This window comes from Eleutherodactylus coqui, chromosome 3, assembly GCF_035609145.1.
Source record: "Eleutherodactylus coqui strain aEleCoq1 chromosome 3, aEleCoq1.hap1, whole genome shotgun sequence".
In the NCBI taxonomy this organism is placed as follows: Eukaryota; Metazoa; Chordata; class Amphibia; order Anura; family Eleutherodactylidae; genus Eleutherodactylus; species Eleutherodactylus coqui.
Window position 1 is genome coordinate 147,983,761 of NC_089839.1, and position 22,991 is coordinate 148,006,751.

The window sequence follows — 22,991 nt, forward strand, 5'->3', positions numbered from 1 at the left end:
TATATACATTACAGGCATGTATGTCTTATTCTGAGACACTGTGGCCTTTCAGACAACATACATGTTAGTGAGGCCGGCCTCTTCCCTCCTAGATCATCTAGGACTGGAAGCTCTTGCCATATTTGTATATAGGGACAGAGCTAACACCAGCAGTGTACATACCTGTCCTAGGTTCATGCTGTTCATGGTTTGGGCAGCATGAACCTAGTATCAGGTACCCTTTAAGACCATAAAAAAGTGTACCCTCACTAACAACTAAAACTGCACAATTGTCAAAGTGATGTAACCCAAAAATATAATAAATAATTAATGAAAGCAAACAAATGACCAGAGGTCCTAGTTTCTGAGATGTTTTTGCCCTTTATTGCATTGTGTTATGCTTAGTTCCAGCACGGAGATCCAGGAGGCAGGGACCAGAGGTGGAGTATAAAATGGGAGCAATAAATAAATTGGCGTCCAAGGAGGGGAAAAGCTTTGCCAAAAGAACAACAGAGCTTCTCTTGCTTAGGATTCGGCCACCAATGCTACGAACTCTGTGAAGACAAGAAAAGAGTATGTTAGTCTAAAAGAAAAAGAACTCAAAGCAATCACAAATGTGTTGCTACAATGGTGGGTGCTACACGGTAAATAAGTGTTTTCTACCCCTATCTTATGTCTGTTTTATAGTCCTGATCCACTGTAAAGCAATCACAAAATTCATAAGTGATATTAAAAGGAAATAAAACCGATGAACCTCAACATGTAACTATAAATGATGCCAAAACTCATTGAGCCGATGAGGGACAAGTCAATAGAAAAAAATTGGCCATTTATTTTGCCCATATATGGAGGATAGATTTACTGTCCAAATGTTTACCATGTTAAATAGTATATGGTGCTGCGTCAGGAATAATCTCCGCATGTCTTCTCCTGTGACTTGGTAGTTAAATGAATTACATTTGTGATGAACATTTATCGATTAAGGCATATAATGCAGATCTAATACATTTCAAAGAATTATTGGAATTAGGATCTAGAAGAGTGATTTAAAGCCCAACAGAGGAAGTATCTCATATTGAATAATGTTCTGTTGTTGGAGCCGGTAAATGCTTGCTTACCGGTTTACTAATTCACTTCCAAGCAGTTGACATTCTTTGTAAATTGGTCAATAAATAGCCTTTTCTATTAGATGTTTTTGAAGGTGTTTTACAGTCTTTATGGTGTAAAGGGGTTTTCAGGGACATTTCACAAAATTGAGCAACCAGGAGAGGATGGCCCAAAATAAAAAATTAAGCAATACGCAGCTGGCAAATCTGCTGCCCCCCCAGTACCAATGATCCAGTTGGTTTCACTGCTCAGCCATGATGAAGTTGTGACTGCCTACACATGTCCACTGCAGTCAGTCAGCGACCATGGGAACTTGCAGGACGTTACAATGTCCTTACTGCAGTGAGGGTGGATTTCCCAGTTTAGTATTGCTTATTTTTCTTTTTGGGCTATTGTCTGCTGGCTGCTTTTGAATCGTCCCCTTCAACTTTTTGAATATAAAATAGGTTTTCTAGTTTTTCAAAACATAAACAAAGCAAATAATGCTTAAAATTACACAAAAAGGACCCTTTAAATCTTCAGTCTTTGTTTACTGTTCTACAGGGATAATGCAGCCAATCACTGGTTGTGATGAAAGTGAAGTTGTTATGTCATAGTTGTGCTCAATAAATCGCTGCCAACATCGTTTGTTGAGATAAATACACTCTTTTTATGTTATTTTAAGGGTGGCTTCATTTTAAATCGCCACCTGCTAAAAGAAATGCATTGCAGAGCTGAGGACAGCACAGAGAGGACACGGCTGAGCACCGGCAGCTGAAGAAAGTTGAGTATGTGGTGTTTATTATTTTTTATACTACTTTACCTTGTTTTTTAGGGAAGGGCTTATACTTAAAGCCCTTCCCTGAAAAGCTATTACAGGATGCCGGCAGCTGGATCCTCTACCGCAGCTGTCATCTGTGACAGCTGTGGTAGAGAATTCTTTATTCCCCGTGAGGATTTAGAATTCCTTTGCTGCATCTCTCACATCTGTGGCAGGTGCAGCAGGGAATTCTGTTTCCCTGCGGGGGACACGGCAACAGCAAACAGGTGAGTATATATTTTATTATTATTTTTTTTACACTAAAATGTATGTTTTTTAGCGAAGAGCTTATATTTAAAGCTCTTCCCTGAAAAACAATTCAGGGGTGCCGGCAGACTATTGAATTCAATGGAGCTCCTATGGTGCATGCATGTCCTATCTTTACAGGCATGCACCTGTAAAACACGGACATGTGAACACACCAGAGGGAATACATGTGTTGTAATAGACGCGTGTGAAGCCACCCTAAGTCATATTAAGTATATTTCAGGAAAAAATTACGAGGCTGAAGAAACCCTCTACTTTATTAAAATCAAAGTGGTACTTATAGAATTTTGGTTTGAAGTTTGGAAATAGTAATGATGTAATTTTTTGGGAAAAAAAATACTATAAAAATGCACATGGATATGGAAGGGGAAAGTAGACACTTCTGGTGCTTCATATACTGCGGCAAAGGATGGGATCAGACAGAAAAAATTCAAATTCTCAAATTCCTTTTCTCCAGTCTACTGGCAAAGGACTGGTAGCCTCCATTTACATTAGTTGGCAGACCTATGGCAACCTTAAGTGCAATGTAAATGACCATTCAGAAGATGTGGTTGTTGTGGTTCTATATTGTGCTTTACAATACTAGATCACCATAAGGTAGCAGTTGTGATATCAGTATATACACAGATACCGCAAATACCCTGAAGACACTTTCTGATTTTACCAGAGACTTACCATCAATGCCAATTTTGCCATCTCCATCTTTGTCACCGGCATTGAGAAGGGCCTTAGTTTCCTTGGCAGAGAGTTTTCTGCCATCGGGGGTGAAGCCTTTCAGTATAAGACTGGAGAGTAAGAAAAATCATTAACACAAAGTTTATTATGTAAATATGTACAATTTAAGCAAGGGCTAAATGGCGACTTTAACTGTAAAGAGGTCTTTTTGCACAGAATGATTATCGTTAAAAAAATTGCCAGATATTTTGAATTCGAACGATAATCATTCAGTGTAAAACGACCATAGATTGAACAACAACCGATAATTCGTTTGCTTATCGTTCATTTCATTGTAGCCTGAAAATCATTTTTGGTAGAGTTTTCTTTTTTTAAAGTCCTATTTTCCCATGGAATTCGCAGCCCATCCACAATATCAATTGCGGCTGGGCCTTGAATTGAAGCTGTCCTTACGGGAACCTCCCTGAAATTGAGCATACTGCGATTTGTTTTTCGCTCCACAAGGCACACAAATCAAATCTGTCTGTGGACATTGGGCCTTACCCACACTATACAGCTAATGATTGTACTATGGCCTGTATGGTGAACGCCATTAAAATAAAAAAACAATAAAAAAAATGCTCGAGTTGCTGTTTTTTGTTCATTATGCCTCCTAAAAAATTAAGTAAAAAGTGTTAAAGAAATTGTGTGTATTCCGAATGGTACCCATAAAAATGACAGTTTTTGTCCTTCTTAAAACAAGCACCTATGCAGTTCTGTCGATGGAGAAGTAAAAATGTTATGGGTCTTGGAATGGGGCAACATATTTTTAAAACCATTATTATAGTGCAAAAGTAATAAAACTGAAAAAACAATATAAATACTATGTATTTATTTCTATAAATACCACACCAGCATGAATAGGGGCCACAACTAGAGATAGGTACATCCATCAGGCTTTCATGAAGTATCCTGTGACCATGTCATGAAAGTGTCAGATAGGAATATCCCTTTAAGGAATTAAAGGATCCACCAATATTGTGATATAGTACAGCAATTTAGATGTTTTTTTAGATTTACCTTTCCAAAATATACCATGACTTTATGTTGAAATTATTCTTTAGGTATTTTAAAGGAACGCCCATCAGTAAAATCGAGGTTCCTTTAATCGTTGCTGTATTATTGATTGTTAATATGATTGTTCGTCTCAAATACAACATTTACAGTAGCAGCAGGATGGCGCCCACACAGGGACAAGAGCTGCTGATATTTTTTTTGTTTGGCCGCAGAAAGCCCTCAATTAGCCACGTATGCATGCTGTCAATCACCCTACACAATCTTAGCATGTGTAATACACCCAAGATAGAACATGCTGCGATTTTTATTGCACACGTATTTCTCACAATTCGTGTGAGCATCAACATGACAGCCTATGGCAGATTAGTAGAGCGTATTACGTGTGCCATACGCTTGTGTGAGCCCGGCCTTACATGGGTCAATGATTGGGTGAACCCGTGTTCTTCGCGGCCTATGTTATTGTATAACTACTTATCTGGTTTTCTTGAAGAGTGCCTTAAATTCAGTAATCTGTAAGTTATTTGGTTCATCTTCTTTTTGGTGGAAGGATGTTTCCAGCAGATGACTTTAATTATAGTGTAAACCATTTAAGTCATTTTTGGTGTTTTGTCTTACTGTAGATGACATATTATTAGTGGCCATGTTTACCATTTCTATTAAGATACCTGAGAAAAGTGTCTGAAGGATGTGATTGGTCTGATTGGTAGATGTGGGTTCAAATATTTTTAAAGGGGTTGTCCAGGGTTAGAAAAACATGGCTACTTGTTTCCAAAGACAGCCCCATAGGGTTATGTGTGGTATTGCAGCTCAACTCCACTGAAGTGAATGGGTTCTGAGCTGCAATGCCAGACACAACGCATGGACAAGGCTGGCGTTGTGTTTGGAAAAAAGCAGCCATGTTTTTCTGTTACTTGGTGCTCGGACCACATTAGCTATGTTATAATAGGGAATACAGAAACATTCATATCTCTATTTATTCTCAGTTCCTTTAACCTGGGGATCTCCAACTTGTTCTATCTTGACAGCCACCTTTAGGTATTACAGGTGATCTTGAGGCATGTTATGGAAAAATGCAAAGTCTAGAAGGATTATAGGTATATACGTCTCTAAAACGGAGCTGACCTAGCCTGTGCGGCTTGTGCAGTCACATAGTAAGACATCATGTTTAGTCATTTAGGAAACCATTTATTTAGATGTACCCATCCCATTAGAACTGATTCACATGTGGCATTAAAATCTGATGGAAAATCTACATGTAATTTATGCAGACTTGTTGTGGAAATGGTGCAGAAGTACATGTCCTATATTTGGGCGATTACTTGCAAGGAATTGTCCATCATTTCCAGTTGGATACTTTAAAGAATTGTGTTGTACTTGCATGGTAAGTGATATTTAACATTGAAGCTACTTTAACCCTTTCCGATCCACTGTCTGACGCCTTAAAGGGGTTGTCTCGCGGCAGCAAGTGGGGGTATACACTTCTGTATGGCCATATTAATGCACTTTGTAATATACATCGTGCATTAAATATGAGCCATACAGAAGTTATTCACTTACCTGCTCCGTTGCTGGCGTCCCCGTCGCCATGGATCCGTCTAATTCTGATGTCTTCTTGCTTTTTTAGACGCGCTTGCGCAGTGCGGTCTTCTGCCTGGTGGATGGGGCCGCTCGTGCCGGAGAGCTGGTCACCGCGTCGTCATCGTAGCTCCGCCCCGTCACGTGTGCCGATTCCAGCCAATCAGGAGGCTGGAATCGGCAATGGAACGCACAGAGCCCATGGTGCACCATGGGAGAAGACCCGCGGTGCACCATGGGAGAAAACCGCAGTGCATCCCTGGGAAAGGACCGGCGGCCATCTTAGGGAGAAGATTTTTATAACTCCATATTTCGTCGGATCGGTGAGTAGCAAGCGGTTTAAAAACCGCTTTAAATTGCAATTTTATGCCAGGGGGGTGACAGGGGGAATGGGGTAATGTAAAATTTTGATGTTTGCTGCGAGACAACCCCTTTAAAAAAATTATGATTTAAGGCTGTAGAGCTCCAATGTTGGAAGATGTCCATCGGGGTTCTCTTCATGTATATTGCCAGCCTCTCTGCTGTCGGAGCCTATCCAACGTGTCACCTCATGCAGTACTGGCTTTAGCCAGCATATAGCGCCGTTGTATAACGGCATAATAAGAGTAAGCCCCCTAGGAAAACCAGGATATAAATTGGATTGGAAAGGGTTAAACGCTTGTGTTTTTTTTTCATGCATGTGAAAAACGCGAGGACATAAATGCAATGCATTTTTTAAAGTAAAATTGTATCATGCTTGCATTCAGAATTGCAAGTTCAAGAGTATGATATCGATCCGAGCTTCGCGGATATGGTACTCACCCGTGTGAATGCACCCTTAGAGAAAAAACTCACGGTATGTCCTACCTTGGACGTGCAAATGCAAGTCCTATTACGTGCAAATGCACGTCAATGTAGGCTATGGGGACTGGATGTATGCGGACAGTAAGCATCTACATGCATACTTCCTGCAAAGTTGCGCACAGCACGCACCCACATACGCCCGTGTGAGCTCGGACTTACAAAAAGCAATACTATGATAAATTTGGTGCAGAAAACACCATAAGAAAAGCTAAAAAACATATTAGGAGGAAAATATTGGATTATTGATAAATCTGAGCCCCGGTGTGCAGTTACTCATGATTAGTACTCAGAAAAGTATTTTGAATGTAATATACAGTATTATTGTACATGTAAATTATATATATATATATACCAGAAAATATTGTTCACAGTTGAGAATACTCTTTTGGGGATCATTCACAAATAGGATGGATCTGCACCAAAATATTGTGCACTGGGGATTCTGGAACGGATACGCCCCAAAATCCAGAATTTGACATGGTTCTGCAGCAGATTTCACCCTTTCAATTGAAGGGATGAAGTCTTTTGTGCATCTCCACCAAGTCTACACCAATGTTGTGGATTTTGATGCAAATTTTCAGTTGTGGAAAATCCACACTAATTTTGCTGTGTGAATATACCGTAGAGGAGTCTATGTCTTATAGTTCAGTGTGATTGTTCTCAGTGAGAGAAACCAAGTCATCTTGTAGATATGATATCTTTTAATGGCTAACAAAAATATATGATGTTACAGCAAGCTTTCGAGTCTTCTAGCAATCCTTCATCAGGCTAGAATAGTTGAAAACCCCCAACTATCTAGAGATTGGGGAAAGTGAAAGCCCCCTTTGCACAGTTAAAGGAGTTATCCAGGTTTTTAGGGATAGGCCAGAAGTGTTAGATAGATGGAGGTCTAACTCTTAGCACCCACACTAATCAGTTCTTGGATGGGTCCAAAATCTTGGTGCTATGTAGCAGGCAGAAGGAGGAAGAAATTGAACCCATACTCTCAGCTCTCTCCATTGTAACCTATTAAAATTAGAGGCACAGGCCAGTCAACTGGCTTTAACTAGAATTATGAGGCTACTAGCAGAAAAGAATATACAAAATAACATTCATAAGCGATTATTCTGATTGCCAGATTGGAGTCAGGAAGGAATTTTTTCCTTAAATGGGAGAAAATTGGCTTCTAGTTCATTGATTGTTTTTTTCCCTTCTTCTGGATCAACAATGGGGGGTAATAGGCTGAACTGGATGGACATATGTCTTTTTTTTAGCAGTACATACTATGTTTATGTTACCAATCTGTTCTACTTTATAGAAGTACTTTGATACATATAGCCCTGCCTACAGGAAAGGCGGTCATATAGAAATTTGCTATTGTGATAAAACCCATGGCATTTAGTAAAAAAAACAACTCATTTTGATTAATTTAATGAAAGTAACTTGGGCATATCAGTTAGTCTGTAGAAATTGCCAGTATGCTAGCCAAAGCACATGTTATATTGCATTTGCTTTTGTGAAGGGATTGCACATTTGTGCCTAGTTAATACTAATGCAGTTGAATTGCGTTCAGCAGATACAGGCCCATTAACTCACCAGAGCTCCTCCTCCTCTATGAATCCACTTGCATCTTGATCCAGGATTTGGAAAACCTTTTTCCACTCATCCTTGCTCTTGCCCTTCAGGCCACACATCTGGAAGAATTTCTTGTGGTCAAATGACTCAGCAGCTGCATTGATATGTAAGAAATGACATAGATGAAAGATGTGTGGGTCATTTTTAGGATAGTTAAGCCACTTTGCTATATAGTCTTTATTTCAATTGTCAAAGATATATATATATTTGAATTATATAACGAGCAACACCTCAATATTTCAGAATTATTCTCTGTAGTCATTAATGAATTCTGATTCTAGGGAATCACAGAGCTTCATCTTGCCGTTCAGTCAGGAAAGTACGGTAGATGTGGTTCCCACAGTACCATAGTTTCAGCAAATGGCAATCAATGTACAGATTATTTCAAGCAAAGCATGAAATATTTAAATGTCCACATATGTTTTGAAAGTGCCCTATGTGGTGCGATAATGAAGCCAGTTCATATTAGACAAGTCGGCAGAAACGTTAAAACATAGGTCATGAAGGGCAGAGTATATATCTATGTATGTATAGACCCATTGTATTCTTAGGACATCAGAATAACTGACTTCCCAATTTACACCAATGTCATCAATTAATTGTTCGGATCCCTTATATTATACATGTCAACCACAAAGCCTGCAGCTTCATTTTATGTGAGTTTTACTCACCCTGCCTGCATCTGTGGTCCGGCAACGGTAGCTTCTGCAGCATCTGTGACCACTGATGTCTGCACCAAGGTGAGAGGTAACTAACTGCACTGCACCACTGGCATCTGCGCCGAGGTGAAAGGTCAGTGGTCACAGACTCTGCAGTGGCTGCCGCTGCCAGACCGGGATGCAGGGTGGCTAAGTGTAAAGTCTGTAGGGATGCAGTAGGGGGGTTGATATTGGCCTTTGGCCAGGCAGCATCTCTAGGACTACTATGGGGGGACACTATTACTTCTGGGGCCATTATGGGGGTCACAGTTACTGCTGGGGCTACTATGGGGATCACTTACTACTGAGGCCATAATGGTGGTCACTATTGCTACCAGGGCCACAATGAGGGTCACTTTTATTGCTGGGGCCACTATGGGGTGTGTGTGTCAAAATTACTACTGGGGACACAATGTGGGTCATTATTACTACTGGGGCCACTATGGGGGTCACTATTACTACTGGGGACACTATGAGCATCACTATTACTAATGGGGCCACTGTTACTACTGCGGCCACTAAGGGGGGTCACTATTAGGGCTCATTCACACAGACGTAAAAACATTTCAATTGTGCAAATATACTGCATATTTGAGCTACCAAAGATCGCTGTCGCGGCCACTCCAGCATGTTTTCATGCGTGCAAATACACTGCGCATTTGCTCACGCAAAAAAGAACGCAGAAAGGCTCATTAAAATGGTGTGAAAATGTGCAATGAATATGCAGGTTTCCTTGTGTATTTCCTCTGTATTTGCGCCTGCCCAATCACTTCAATGGCCTATTGAGGTACATATTATGCAGTAAAATAGGTCATGCCACATATTTTTGCACCTGATTGCACATCACGTGAAAAAATATGCTTATGTGAATGAACCTATTGAAATCAATGTGCATTCATCAAGGCGTTATCTACACTTAAATCTGTTTGCTTCAAATGCTCTTTGATAAGAATGCCCATACACATAATGCTAATTGTTATTGATACGTTGATGATTGTTCAAGATTAACATTCTACATTTTTTTCTAAAAGGATCGATCCTCACTTACGGAAATGAAAAAGTCTTTATGCTTATCAATCAGATGAAAAATATTATGGAGGGACTTACAATTGGCTGTGTGCCATTAGGTAGCGTAAAAAAGTCACTTATTTCTGTATATGCTCTACGGGCTGAAAATATGAGACTTTTTTAGTTCTTTTCCATTGCTCTAACTACTTTTCTAAAAAGTAGAAGCAGTTTAGCGCAAGAGGTCTCAACAGAGGTAGTATAGTTTATGCCAGAAATTGGATGTAATAACAGAAGTTTATGCCAGCTCACAGCTGGCGTAGATTCCATCTTGCAGCAATCAGATGCCCCAAGATGCGCCCAATATATTAAGAGCCTTGTAACTCTTAATACATTTGGTGCATTTTCCTCCAATGGGCTTCATATTAAGTTAAGATGGTCTTAATAAATTCCGTAATATGACTTTTGACATTGCATATGCCCCACCATTGAGGTCCACAAAGGATGATATCACACACAACGTTTTTCAGAAAACGTCACTGCAGTTTTTTGATGCAGTTTCTTGAGCCAAAGCTAGAAGTGGAAAGAGAAATATAAGTCCTTTATTACCATAGATATAACACAATCCACTTCTGGATTTGGCTCAAAAACTGCCACAAATGCTATGGCTTACCCCCATTAAAAAATAGGGTATCAACAATGTGCAAGCTCTGGAAAGAAGAGTCAGTGGGTGCCCACTGGTTCCAATACACACTAGCAGTTTTCCCGAACACTCAAAATATTGCTTTTGGCTCTAATAGAAAAAAAGAGGGTATATCGGGGGGAACCCTCTGTTACCTCTTTGGTGCAATCAAACTGAGGTTGCCTCTTTAACTGGACTCGCTATAAAACCTTGAGTAATGCACCAATTTCCCTTTGCACATGTATTATTTTGCTGCATAGTAATTCCCTATTCTCTCTATGGGAGCTTTCGCCAGACGCACTGAATAAAGTATATCTTTAAATGTCATGCTCTAGATGAGGATGAACCGTTTTTTTTATATGACACAATTTACAGCATATCATAATCCGGGCTGGATATGACGCTAGCATCATTTCATCTTTAATTGCTTTCAGGGAACAATATAGCTTAGTGTCCCTCAGGCTGCAATTTTCCGTGATATAAAGATGTTAATCAGATGTTCCTTTAGACTGAACACGCGCTAACGACTCACTTTTTGCAGATTTATACAGACATAACCAGTTGTGAAGGACAGATGGAGAGATCGTCACAAAAGAAGAAGGGGAGAGATGAGAGGATGGGGATGCAAAAGTCAGAGCATCTAGCATAGAGGAGATAAGACTTGAGGATGGGAGGAGACCCGCAGAAGGAAATGCAGCTTGCGCAAGAAAGCTTTGCAGGGGTTGAGCAAGGTCACTGCTCTTCTAAAAGTGTCTTTTAAAATCTTGAAACAAAAAGCTACATTATTTGCTATTTCTAAAAGTCATAGAAAGTGGATCAAATTCAGTGCCGGTTTAGATGCTACTGCAGTAGGAAATGACTTCCAAATATCAGCAGTGGCCATTAAAGACTTCTTTAACTTTCCTGCAGTTCAGGTAGTTGCCATTATCAAACAGGACACTAAACGGTCCTGTAAATTCACAGATTTTATGATTTTATAGGCAAAATAAGTTTTAATTCGTCCCAAGCATGCACACACAGCATAGCTTCTCCTACCTGCACAGGCCCCCACAGCCTTTGAGATGTCAGCAGCAGCGAGTACATCAGTCATACTAGACATTGCGGCTCTGGATCTGCAAGAGAATGGGACAGACTGAGAGGCAGGATATGTTCTGCTGGACTCATCACTTCCAAGGGGCAGCCGACCTGACTGCGGCTGCTTGCAGGCACGCAAACTCCAGTGACAGAATATTAAGGGGGGTGGCCAGCCGAGGGTGAAACTGCTGGCAGAACGCCATGGGGCAATATGCCAGTCACCTGAGAATTTACCAATGTCACATTATCCTCTGCGTATAAAACCTAACCACTTAGATCCTTCATATTGCAAGGAAAGTTCCCCAAATATATAGTCATTTTATTGCAACTAGAGGGTTAAATGCGATTTCAGCCTCCTATAGTTTCACTGATAAGCTCTGTATGCTTTAGCATAAATCATTTTCTTCCTGCAGCTACATCAAAGCACAGCAGAGAATTCTCTTTTCATTGATTAGTCTTACTTGGTGCTTAATTTTGCAGTAAAGACTGTACTGGCATGACTCTGCTGTATCTTACTGCATATAATCCGGCAGAGCCGTTCTTCAGTTTGCTAGTATTTCTCCTCTGCACTGCAAAAAGGCATGCGTCCTATAGAAATTAACTCATGTAGCATGCTAGGGTTTAGTCTATAAGTATATGAGAGTTTTAAATAGTTAACACCCTGGGCCCTTCTATCAATCTAGTGACCACTCCTTCATCCCCTCCCATCCTGCGCATGGCTTATCGTTATAGGCCATAATTATAAAGCACGACATATTGTTTATTATAGCTGTGCCTGCATTGCAGTTCTGTGTCTTATGCCAGGTAGGATGAATACCCCTGCAGCCACACCTGCATCCAGTAACTATGTGGCACAGGATATTCCTAATTGCATTGTGAAACACCACTTTAAATATATGCAAACTTCTAATGGACAATAAAAACTTGCTTTTTATAATAATTTGAGGCTAAATAAGCTGATACTGCCATTAATTACTCTATTATTTTAATACTTGCTTAGACATTGGCATTAACAGACCAAGAGAGCCAGGATTGGTGCCCCGGATTCCAGGGATCATGCCCTAAACCATAGCTGCTAGGCCGGTCTCACACAGACAGATTTGAATTGTGGATTCCGTGATTGCTATCTGTGTGTATGATTTGCTGTAATAGGCGGCATTCAAATGCATTGACTTTCGCTGGTTTGCTCACACTTGTAGGTAGGAAGGAATCGCAGATTCCTCAAGAGGAAAAAAATTGTGGACAGACAATGCAAGAGAGAGTCTTGGGAGCAATGTACCTTTCCAGACTGCTGTCTGCAACTTCCGCTTGTTCTTCTGGGCGCTTCCTCCAGAAGAAAGTGTTTTGTTTTTTTATGAAAGTGGTTTATACTTCTTTCAAAAAAAGTAGTATAAACCAGCCAAGCCAAGAGAGCAGCATCTCATTCTGAAGGCTCTCAGAACATCTCACCACGACAGAACAAAAGAATGTCGCCTGAGCGATAGAGGGGTGTTTCCAGGAGTTGGTCAACTTTCTGATGTCATTCCCTGCTTGCATTCACTCTTCCGCTGTACATCCATGCGGAAAATCGTATGCATACATGACCATATATAATTCAGTATGGAGGTCATACTCAGGTCCTCTGTTGCATATATACGCTCGTAGAATCCGACTCGTTCATGTGAGCCCGGCCTTACTATGCTTTCCATCCTACAGGCATACAAACTGTTAATCGTATACAATAACTATTTTTGACATTAAAGGGGTGTTTTCATCTCAGCTTTTCACGACTGAGATGGGAAAACTCGGTCCTGAGTTTCCAACCACCTGCCGGAAACAACCGTGCGCTTCAGCACAACTCTGTTTCCATAGCTCCAATTGAAGTGAATGGGATCTATGGAAGCAGTCTAGCACAGTGCACTACGCTGTTTCCGTATCTGCCCGAGTTACGGTAACAGGGTAGTGTACTGTGCTAGACTGCTTCCATAGATCCCATTCACTTCAATTGGAGCTATGGAAACAGAGCTGTACTGAAGTGCTGGGCTGTTTTAGTAGTTAGTGTCCAGGTGGCCAGTAACTATAGCAGTTGTTTTCCATCTTGGCTATGAAAAGCGGAGATGGGAGTACCTCTTTAATTTAATGACTCTCATTAATGCTCTACAAAGCTCGAGATGTGGGTGGCATAACAGAGTACCCAGATAGTATCACCACAGGAACTGAGGTGGACAACGAACAATTATATCAGATACAAAGTGTCTGGTGTAAACAGTAAAAATGATTTTCCATGGCTAGATGTGTTATGGATTCGCATAGACCAATCATGAATCATAGGAATAAAATCGAGGAACTGATCTACACCCACTGGCACTGAAGTGCGAATTGCATAGCTCAACAGTATAGTAATACAGATGCAATGCAGTTATGAAAAAAGCATTTGTAAGAGGAGAGCAGTGATATCACTTTGCAAGACCATTAAATGGATGCAACCAGTTGACCCCTGGGTGCTATGCCACATATATCACGGTATAATTTGGACATCAACATTTCTAAGTCAAGAGGTTTCCATGATTGTGTGTCTGTGCCTCTTTGAGAACTTAATAGTGCTCCTGGTCAAGGGGATCTCTAGTGTTCTGAATGTGACATGATTGATTCTTCTGGAAGGGAAATAAGTGATGAAGAGGCGAAGCATAGTGTATATGACAAAAAATAATCATTACGGGCTTAGTGACATTTCCCCGACTAGTAGAGACACTGATCAGATTACTAAGTAAGTGTGACGCACATGCATTGATTCTTCAGTTTAATGTCAGGATTGTCTATGAAATACATAAGTACTGATAATAGCAGATGAGCAGATACTAATTCCTCTGTGGCAAAATATGATTCAATCCAGGGAGCGATGCGAAGAGTCTTATTGTATCTGCCAAAATGAATTTAGTTCTATAACAAGTTGCTGACAGTGCATGGCATTGGGTGTTATGCATCCAGGCTTACTGGTAACTGTATCCTGCCACCCCCTCCCATATTCTGTGTTGGCATCGCTCATTCTCTGGCGGAGGCGACTGGCACCTGGGACGTGAGCTGTGTATTTATGGAGTATTAGCAATAATACAGACCCAATGTAACCTTCTGCTCTAGCTCACATATCCTATTATACCTATAACCTCTAATGGGTAATCGTTGACAATATCTTAGAATGTTCTTGATTGCATTTCAGATATGAAGTGAAGGATGACATATACTGCCACTCAAAGTATTCTGTGTTTAAGACAAAAAGCTATCCTCTAGAAAAATACAATGAATCACTTAGGTGACTATATGGATATCGATGCATGTTGGCCATAGCTGTTGTATATGATGAAATTGTTGGCTTGGATTAGGCTTTGTTCACACCACTATTTAGAGGTTCCATCAGGGTATTTTGTCATAAATGTTGGAAAAAGAATAGCGCAGCATGCAGAGCTATTTTGTCTGGTAAAATGACAGACACAATGACAGAACCAATCATAGTCATAATGGTCAGATTGGATGAGTTGATGTCCATCTAATCTGGCACTCTGTCATTTTCACTTTTCTGCTCCTATGAATGTGTGAACAGTACTTTACTGCAGTGGCAGATTGAGCAGTGTTCAAGGGTGCAATGGTTGAGGGGGGCCAATAGAGAAGGTGAAGTCCAATAGTGGCCACTCATCTGAAGTTGTCAGTTGGACAGATTATTTGTCCGTGCCATTTACTGGCATCCATTTGATTACTAAAGTGACTCACTTGTCCCACAGGTTGGGTTTTAAGTGTTCCAGAAGGCTCAGTGAAGGCTTTGTCTTCTTTATAGTTAACATATAATGATCATGCAGAATGGTTGATTAAAGAACTAAAACATGAAATAAATTGGTGGGTTGTTATGTAAGAAATCATATAACCTTCTTATGAAGTTTACTGGGCTGTTGACTGGCTTTAGTCAACCGAAAGTTAGCACCTGTTTCAGCTACATGATATCTCAAACGAATCTTCTACATAGTTAATCCATTACCATAAAAGCTTGGACTTACATGAGATGTAGTTCTAGAAGTAATTCATTAGCACGCTATGCTCCTTTGACATTTATAAAAGGGTTAATGTCATAGCATTAATCCCTCATCCTAAGAACATACCGCACCCATTACAACATGGGTATTATGGGTGTAAAGTAAAATTCACTTCTCACTATTGCAAGAGCCAACTAAAGATTTGCACCACCAGAAACTCTTCACTTGATTTCCTGTGCAAGTAATCAGATTGAATGTCAAGGTTTAATAATCTGTGGTTTGTGAGAGGTTAACAAATAACTATTATCTTCATATGCAATAAAGGCAACTTGTTTAGTAACATCAAAAATATAAATGACATAAATGTAAATATTGGAAAGTATGCGGTGCTTCGGGGTTTGTATCTGGTGCAGCATTTGGTGGAACTAATACGAATGGTATGTAATGTACACTGCAGTGATCATTAATCCTATTGATAAATACATGGATGTGACAGCTATTACACTTTAGCATCTGTCTTCCAAATACAATTCTTCCTAACCTCTTCTAATACGGTACACTGTTCATTGGCCTAAGCTTACATGGAGCAGAGACACTAGGGCTTTTACTGGGGAGTCGAGGCCATTGTTGTGCTTTTTCAAGCTCAGACTCTTTTATTGGCATTTGACTATTACAGCTAGAAGGCAAATCCATCCATGAACTATATTTCTGAGTTGTGGAATAATATCACTCAAAATGCCACATCACTTCTGCATGACAAACAAATCAGCCTTAACCGTTTGATGACTGCACACATATTGATAGCTTATCCTTAGAATAGGCCATCAATATCAGATCTGTGCAGGTTCACTACTCAAGACACCAATTGATCAGTTCTTTGAAGAGGCTGCAGCACTCAGATGAGCACTACAGCCTCTTCATTACATTGTCTGGTATAGCAGATGAATCCCATTCACTTGAATGGGACTGAGCTACTCTTAGACTATGAAACGAATAAACATAGTAACATAGTATGTTAGGCTGAAAGAAGACCATGTCCATCCAGTTCAGCCTGTTTCCACCCCACCTCCTTGTTGATCCAGAGGAAGGCAAAAAAAACCCTAATTAGAAGGAAGCCAATTTAGCCCATTGTGGAGGGGAAAAAATTCCTTCCCGACTCCATAATTACAGTCAGAATAATCCCTGGATCAACGTTTGAAAGTTCCGACCTGACTCCAAGGCCTGGATCAACAACCCCGCTGGTTAACATGATGTCATTGGCCTGAAAAGAGGCCACGGTATTCACCCTTATGTTATAGCCTCTTCAATCAACTGATTGGCAGTGGTTCTATGTGGTAGACCCCCACAGATTTTGAGGATACAGTAGGTCACCACTATGTTAGTCCCGGAAAAGACCTTTAACATATAATTTCCTTTCTTTCCGTTATATTTTTGCTTTAACCCCTTGAGTGGCACGCCCGGAAAATTTCCGGGGACGAGCTCCACTGCTCATAGTGACATAGCCCGGAAGATTTCCGGGCTATGTATGACTATGGGAGCTGCAGAGCACAATGCCACAAGCTGTGACATTGTGCTCTGCCTGCACAGACCCACACAGAGCAGTGCAAGGGCTTTGAAAAACCAGCAGAAGATATTGCCGACATGTCGGCAATGTCCTGCTTTGTTTACAGGTTGCCATAGAGACCATCGGCTTGTCAGAAGCAAGCCGATGATCTCTGTGGCAGGGAGAGCTGGTTGTTAGCTGTCAGAGGACAGCTAGGTACCTGCTCTTACAGCAGAGATCAGAGAAAACCTCTGGTCTCTGCTGTGTTAACCCTTTACATGCTGCAGTCTATGTGACTGCAGCATGTAAAGGGCTGTCACTGCAGCATGTAAAGGGCTGTCACCATCGGACCCCCGGAATGTGATCAGGGGTCCTGATGGGTCCCTGTGGAAGTCCCCTAAAGGGACAAAAAAAAAAAAATTGAAAAAAAAAAAAAAAAAAAAAAAGTAAAAAAATTATTAAAAAAATAAAAAAAACACTTGTCTCCCTTTACTTTGTAAAAAAATCAAAAATACAATCACACATGTGGTATCCGTGTGCGTCGTAATGACCCAGAGAAGGAAGTTAATACATTATTTAACCCTTTAATGACATGGCCCCTTTTTTCTTTTTTCCCCATTTCTTTTTTTCCTCCCCCCTGTTTAAAAAATCACAACTTGTCCCGCAAAAAACAAGCCCTCATATGGCCATGTCAATGGAAAAATGAAAAAGTTATGGCTCTTGAGACGCAACTGCAAAACTAGTTGAAATTCAATGATTAGACCATTTTAAAAAAACCTGCCCTGGTGGGCACGACAGGGTGGTAGGAAACCTGCCACTCAAGGGGTTAAAGGGATATTCCCATATTGGACATTTATGGCTTATCCACACCGTCTCACCTACTGAAGCTACATCTGGCTGCTCATAGAGACAACAAATTAATAGAGAGGTTTACGGACAGGGTTACGGAAACGGACAATCTTTCTGTGCTACGTTATTTCCGCTACTCCCTTAGAAGTGAACAAGTATTTGGGGAACAGGGTTGTATAGCGAGCGATGTAGTTTCCATAACTTGGGAGTTACACAAACAGTGTAGCACAGAAGCTCACCTGTTTTCGTAATCCTGGCTACCCCTGTTTTTATTTGCTGCCTCACTAGGTGGGATGGACTCAGGATACCCCTGGTCTAAAGGTAGGTGTTGGTCCCAGAGGTTGGATAAACTGTCTAAGATAGGAAATGTAACTACCCATTTAATAAAAGTGATGTAATAGTTGACAGTTAATCTATAGTCTTACTGGTATAAATGTAGGTTTGCTAATAGTAGTTGTAGTTAACCCCAATCTCCTACACGCCATGCCATAATCAGAAGGGTCTGCAGAAAGGTCCGATCTATCAGGCTCTTCTACAGGGTCCTTTCAGTTGAAAGCTGCTTTATTTGCCCCTGTCCTTAGACCCCTGTCCACGACCGTTACGGAATATCGCCAGCGATATTCCGCTTCGGGGAGCAGGGGGAGCGCTGACAGGTCTCAGCGGTGAGCCTACCTGACAGATAGGCTCCCCGCAGAGAATCGCGGCATGCTATGATTTAGATCCCGCAAGCGTAGAACCGCGGCTGCGGTTTCCATAGTAACGCTGTGGAAAGCGTTCACTGCGTTACCCGCGGCTGGATTATTGCCGCGGGTAATGCAATGAACAATCGCCCGTGGTTAGGCAGCCTTATTGAGCCCACATGGAGGAAATATGGCGGAAAAGGTTATTTGCCTCCTTAATTCTGTTGAGTCTAGCTTTCCTAAGCCAGGAGAGAATTTTTATTAATGTCCACCTTGTTCTCGCCATCTTAGCTATGCAGATCACTTGTTCATCGTCCAAATATCACCAAACTGCACATATCACACGTTTCTGGTCCCCTGAACTTAAAAGGACTCTGTCACCATCTATTTGCAGACCTCTCTGAGGGCAGCACAAGGTAGTGACAGGCACACTGATTACAGTAATATGTTTGCTGTGTGGGTCTGTGCAGTAGTTTTGGAGAAACTTGCATTTTATGAGTGACAGCATATGCATAGAGGACTACTTAGAGTGGTCCCGGATATTTTTTAAACTGCAGGCTAGCTACACCCACCCTGCCCTCCAGCCAATGATTGACTGCTGTCTGCCTATTACTGTGCATAGAGAGAGAGAGAGAGAGCTGCCAATTACTGGCTGGAGGACAGGGTGCTGCAGCTAATGAATATGCAGGTCAGCTTCTGTGTCTGGGTGCTACTAATAAAATGCAGGTTTCTCCAAAACTACTGCACAGATACACAGCAGACATATCAGTGTGACAGGCACTACCTTATGGTGCTCTCAGTGAGGGCTGCAAAAACAAAGTGACAGATACCCTTTAAGGACCAATGCACACAGGCGTATTTGCACTATAGGATCCAGAGCTCCGGACCCCGCAAAAAATACAGCGCATAGGACATGCATTGAAAAATGCATTTCCATTCCCATGAGCGGAAATCAACTGTGATATTCCGCTCACAGGATGGAAGTCACAGCAAGTTCTATCCACGTCATCGCCGTCCCAATGGCTCTGCACTGCGCATGTGCGCCTATGCGCCAGCCAGCACATCCGTATAGCAGAGAGAAGATGTTGGACATGTACGTCGGGGGTCACTGAAGTGCTCAGGGTTGCATCTCGCTGCGAGGATCTCACAGTCGGAATCCGACCCGGCTGTCTGCATTCGGCCCTAGACCAAGTGCAGGGAGCCTGGGGGTGTGGGATGGGGGTGGAGGCAGTTTGAGGTTAACTGTATTCAAATCTCAATTTCCATGTATTGGGTGGAAATAGGCTTTTAGAAAAGTATTGCTTATAACTCATTGCATTCTAACAGAGTGTCTAAATTAAGGTATAATAATTGAATACTACAGCATGATCGCTCTTATTATCTACAAAAATGAAATACTGTTCATGAAAACTAAAAAAAAAAGATAACGCTAAAAGTATTAAAGGTTTTCAAACAGTCAACCTTAAGTAATAATTAATTTACTGGGGGTATTATGGGTCAACTACGTGGGATTAAAATAACCGGATGCTACCTGAAGCCAAGTGTTGCTTAAGCAGAAGTCAACTGATCTGTTACTTTATAAATATTGGGTCATTAATTACATAACAGGCGGGAACTCCTCAATGTTGTGGGATACTACTAAACCAGAGCTGTAAGCCAGTCATAATCACATACCCTTCTCTTGATTATGCCGTGCGTCTTGTGAAATGACTTATATCTTTAACTAATCTCATGCCACATACCAAAGCCAAGTGCTAGCTACACTTTAGATCTAACGTCGAATCCCTTTTATGAACATTTCCTGGACTAAAGTTTAAAAAGTCCAGTGGTTGCTACCAACTAAGCAAAGCCACTAGTGTTAATGTCCACTATATTATGAATGAGGTTAACGATATTAGTTATATTTTCTATATTGTTATATTGTCTAAGAAGTTTTTTGCTTAGTAGTAATTGGTGGATCAATGAAGGAGACTTCCTAAGGTGGAAGGTGAATAAGTTCCTCTTATACCACTTGTCCTCAAAACTTCTTACATTTCAAAAACGTTGTGTCTGCCAGCTATACAGTCTGTATGTTTGCACATATTAACCCTTTCCAACCCACTGTCTGACCTGTGAAGACATTATGATTTAAGGCTGTACAGCTCCGATGTTAGTGGACGTCTGTCGGGGGTTCTCTTACTGTATATTGCCAGCCTCTCTGCTGTCGGAGCCTATCCAACGTTTCACCTCATGCAGTACTGGCTTTAGTCAGTATATAGCGCTGTTGTATAATGGCAGAAAAAGAGTAAGCCCTCTAGAAAAAAACAGGATCAAATTGGACTGGAAAGGGTTAAGGCTAGGCTTATGGCTCCAACCCCTTGGTGACAATCAAATGCTCCACATCTATCTTGTTGATTATCCATCCTCATAAATCTGTCACTTTCATTGACTCCTTATAATTTCAGCTTATATTTTATCATTCTCCATCAAGCAAAACTAGTAGACGCATAATGTAATCTTGTTACAAGCGATCTGTGGCAGCTAGTTAAACTTGTAGTCATTAATTAAATGCATTTGCTGAGTCTACATATTTCTGCCCCATAGGGATCCATTAACCTGACTTACAGAATGGAACATGTTGACATTTATTAAAGTGCTGTCTGTATTTGCTTATGTAATATTACAGTGCCCACAGCTCGCTTGACATGCCTGCTTGATCATATCAGATACATTTTATACGCAGGAAGATTTATAGATGTCCATTACTTACTTCTGCTTGTAGTATTAGTGTATGGCTATTTATACAGAAGATATTTGCAGTATGACTTGTGCATTTGCAATTGGTTCAATCTATTTAATATTTGATTAAATTGATTCCATGATACTTTGTACAATACAGCAGTATAAAAATGTCACCGTGAACTTTACTGACTGATCAGTGTAAGCATTCTGAAGATAACGTATCCGGTAATTTATCATAAAAATGCATTATTTGCTGACTCTGGTACTCTCTCAAATTAAGGGTATGTTCACATGTTGCTGATTTGCTATGGATCTTGTAATAGATTTTGGTGCAGACCTGCAGCAGGTTTACCCTTCAATTTAAATTCAATTAAAAGGGTGAAATCTGCTGCAGATCCGCAACAAAATCCGCACCAAATCAGCTACAAGTGAACATAAAGACCCTAAAAGACGTTTCCTGCTCACTGTATCCTTATTCTTTACATTTTATATACTGTATGCATTGCGAACTCATGATCCACCTTGATATTTATGTATGGAAATATATGCTAAAGCCAGCTATACACACCCTAAGATGTGTAACTCATACCTACAGACTTAGCAAACTTTAACTTGACACAATGTATCAGATGCAGAGTTACAGTAAATTTAACTCGGCACTTAACACATCAAAAGCCATTGAAAAGTCAAGTAAATGTTTGCTGCAACTGTGCGTTTCACATAGTATGTGTCAAGTTAAAGTTTGCTACATGTGTACAGTCAATGAGATCTTTCACGGTTCATAGACCCATGCTGCGCTGGAGGCACCATCAGTGTGGCAGGGATCCAATTCTTCCCTATCCTACGAGAAAAGAGTAGTTTCACGTCAACACAAAACTTTTTGTGTGATATCAACCACTTCCAATCATCAATACCTCTCAAAAGTTGGTTGTGCATGGTCTAAACCTGTCAAAACGTGGTTGTGCACAGTCCAGTTAAATGCACAATGGCTATATGGGGTCAAAAGTTTGGGTATAAGGCTTGATGCAGCCTGCAAATAGCAAATATAAAGCTATAAAGCCCTTTAATTTGATTACCTAATAGTAACATGAGCAGATGTGATTCGTACATATGTAAAGCTATGCTATATTAATAGTCATATACTTCCACCAATGCCGATGGTCGCAAGCTAGTCCTGACAAATGTGCACTAGCACCTAATCATGTTCCAGTGCATCGAATCCTCTCCTACTGTACATCCAGTCTCTTCCACCCATAGCCTCCTCCCCTTGTACTCACTTGGGGATGGATCAGGATCCGTGGGAAGGGCTGAGATAAGGCAACGGTGAGGTGCCCCTAAGAAGGGATTCCCTCTTAAATACTTTCTCCATCTGTTCTATTTTGGGAAGGTCCATCCCCTCCTCCTCTGCATCTAGGTCCCTTGGTGTCAGATACCCTGAGACAGCAGGAAAGGGATCATGTTTATTGACAAGTAACTCATCAAGAAACTCTATTAATACGCCTGGCAGGGGCTCAGATCCTGGACTTGGGCTTTGAAGCCAAAGGAGGAAGGAGGACTGGTTAAGAGACAATCCAACTGAAATCTAAAGAGTGGGGGTAGGGATGCCCCATTTATTTATGTGCACCCCTAAATTGAATACATTCTCAGACTACCTGCTGCTGCTTGAACTACATTTACAAGTCTTTTCTGCCAGACTTGAAAAAGTCAGAAGTTTGAGGGCTCTTATCCAAGTCAAATCTAGATGCTTGGTAAGTGTGCCAGCGAATAGGTCAGATGTCTACAGGATCCAAGAAAGGTGGAGGAACGTCTGGGCCTTGTTGATG

The 22,991-nt window shown here is 40.9% G+C and overlaps 1 protein-coding gene across 1 annotated transcript; it reads right to left on the reverse strand.

Annotated features, from left to right (window-relative positions):
• Positions 1-337: 337 nt before the first annotated feature.
• Positions 338-22,585, reverse strand: PVALB (parvalbumin). The gene is made up of 5 exons (XM_066596292.1): positions 22,446-22,585; positions 11,336-11,412; positions 7,877-8,009; positions 2,828-2,937; positions 338-533 (listed from the first exon to the last, which is right to left on the reverse strand). The coding sequence occupies exons 2-5, from the start codon at positions 11,397-11,399 to the stop codon at positions 505-507; spliced, it is 336 nt and encodes a 111-aa protein (XP_066452389.1). The 5' UTR covers positions 11,400-11,412; positions 22,446-22,585; the 3' UTR covers positions 338-504.
• Between the last annotated feature and the right edge of the window lie 406 nt (positions 22,586-22,991).

Excerpts from the sequence above, each read along its gene's own strand:
- PVALB (XM_066596292.1), bottom strand. The coding sequence starts at position 11,399 with ATGTCTAGTATGACTGATGTACTCGCTGCTGCTGACATCTCAAAGGCT. Across the intron at positions 2,938-7,876 it reads ATAGAGGAGGAGGAGCTCTG|TCTTATACTGAAAGGCTTCA; the intron begins GTGAGTTAATGG and ends CTTACTCTCCAG. Across the intron at positions 534-2,827 it reads TGGCAAAATTGGCATTGATG|AGTTCGTAGCATTGGTGGCC; the intron begins GTAAGTCTCTGG and ends TTGTCTTCACAG.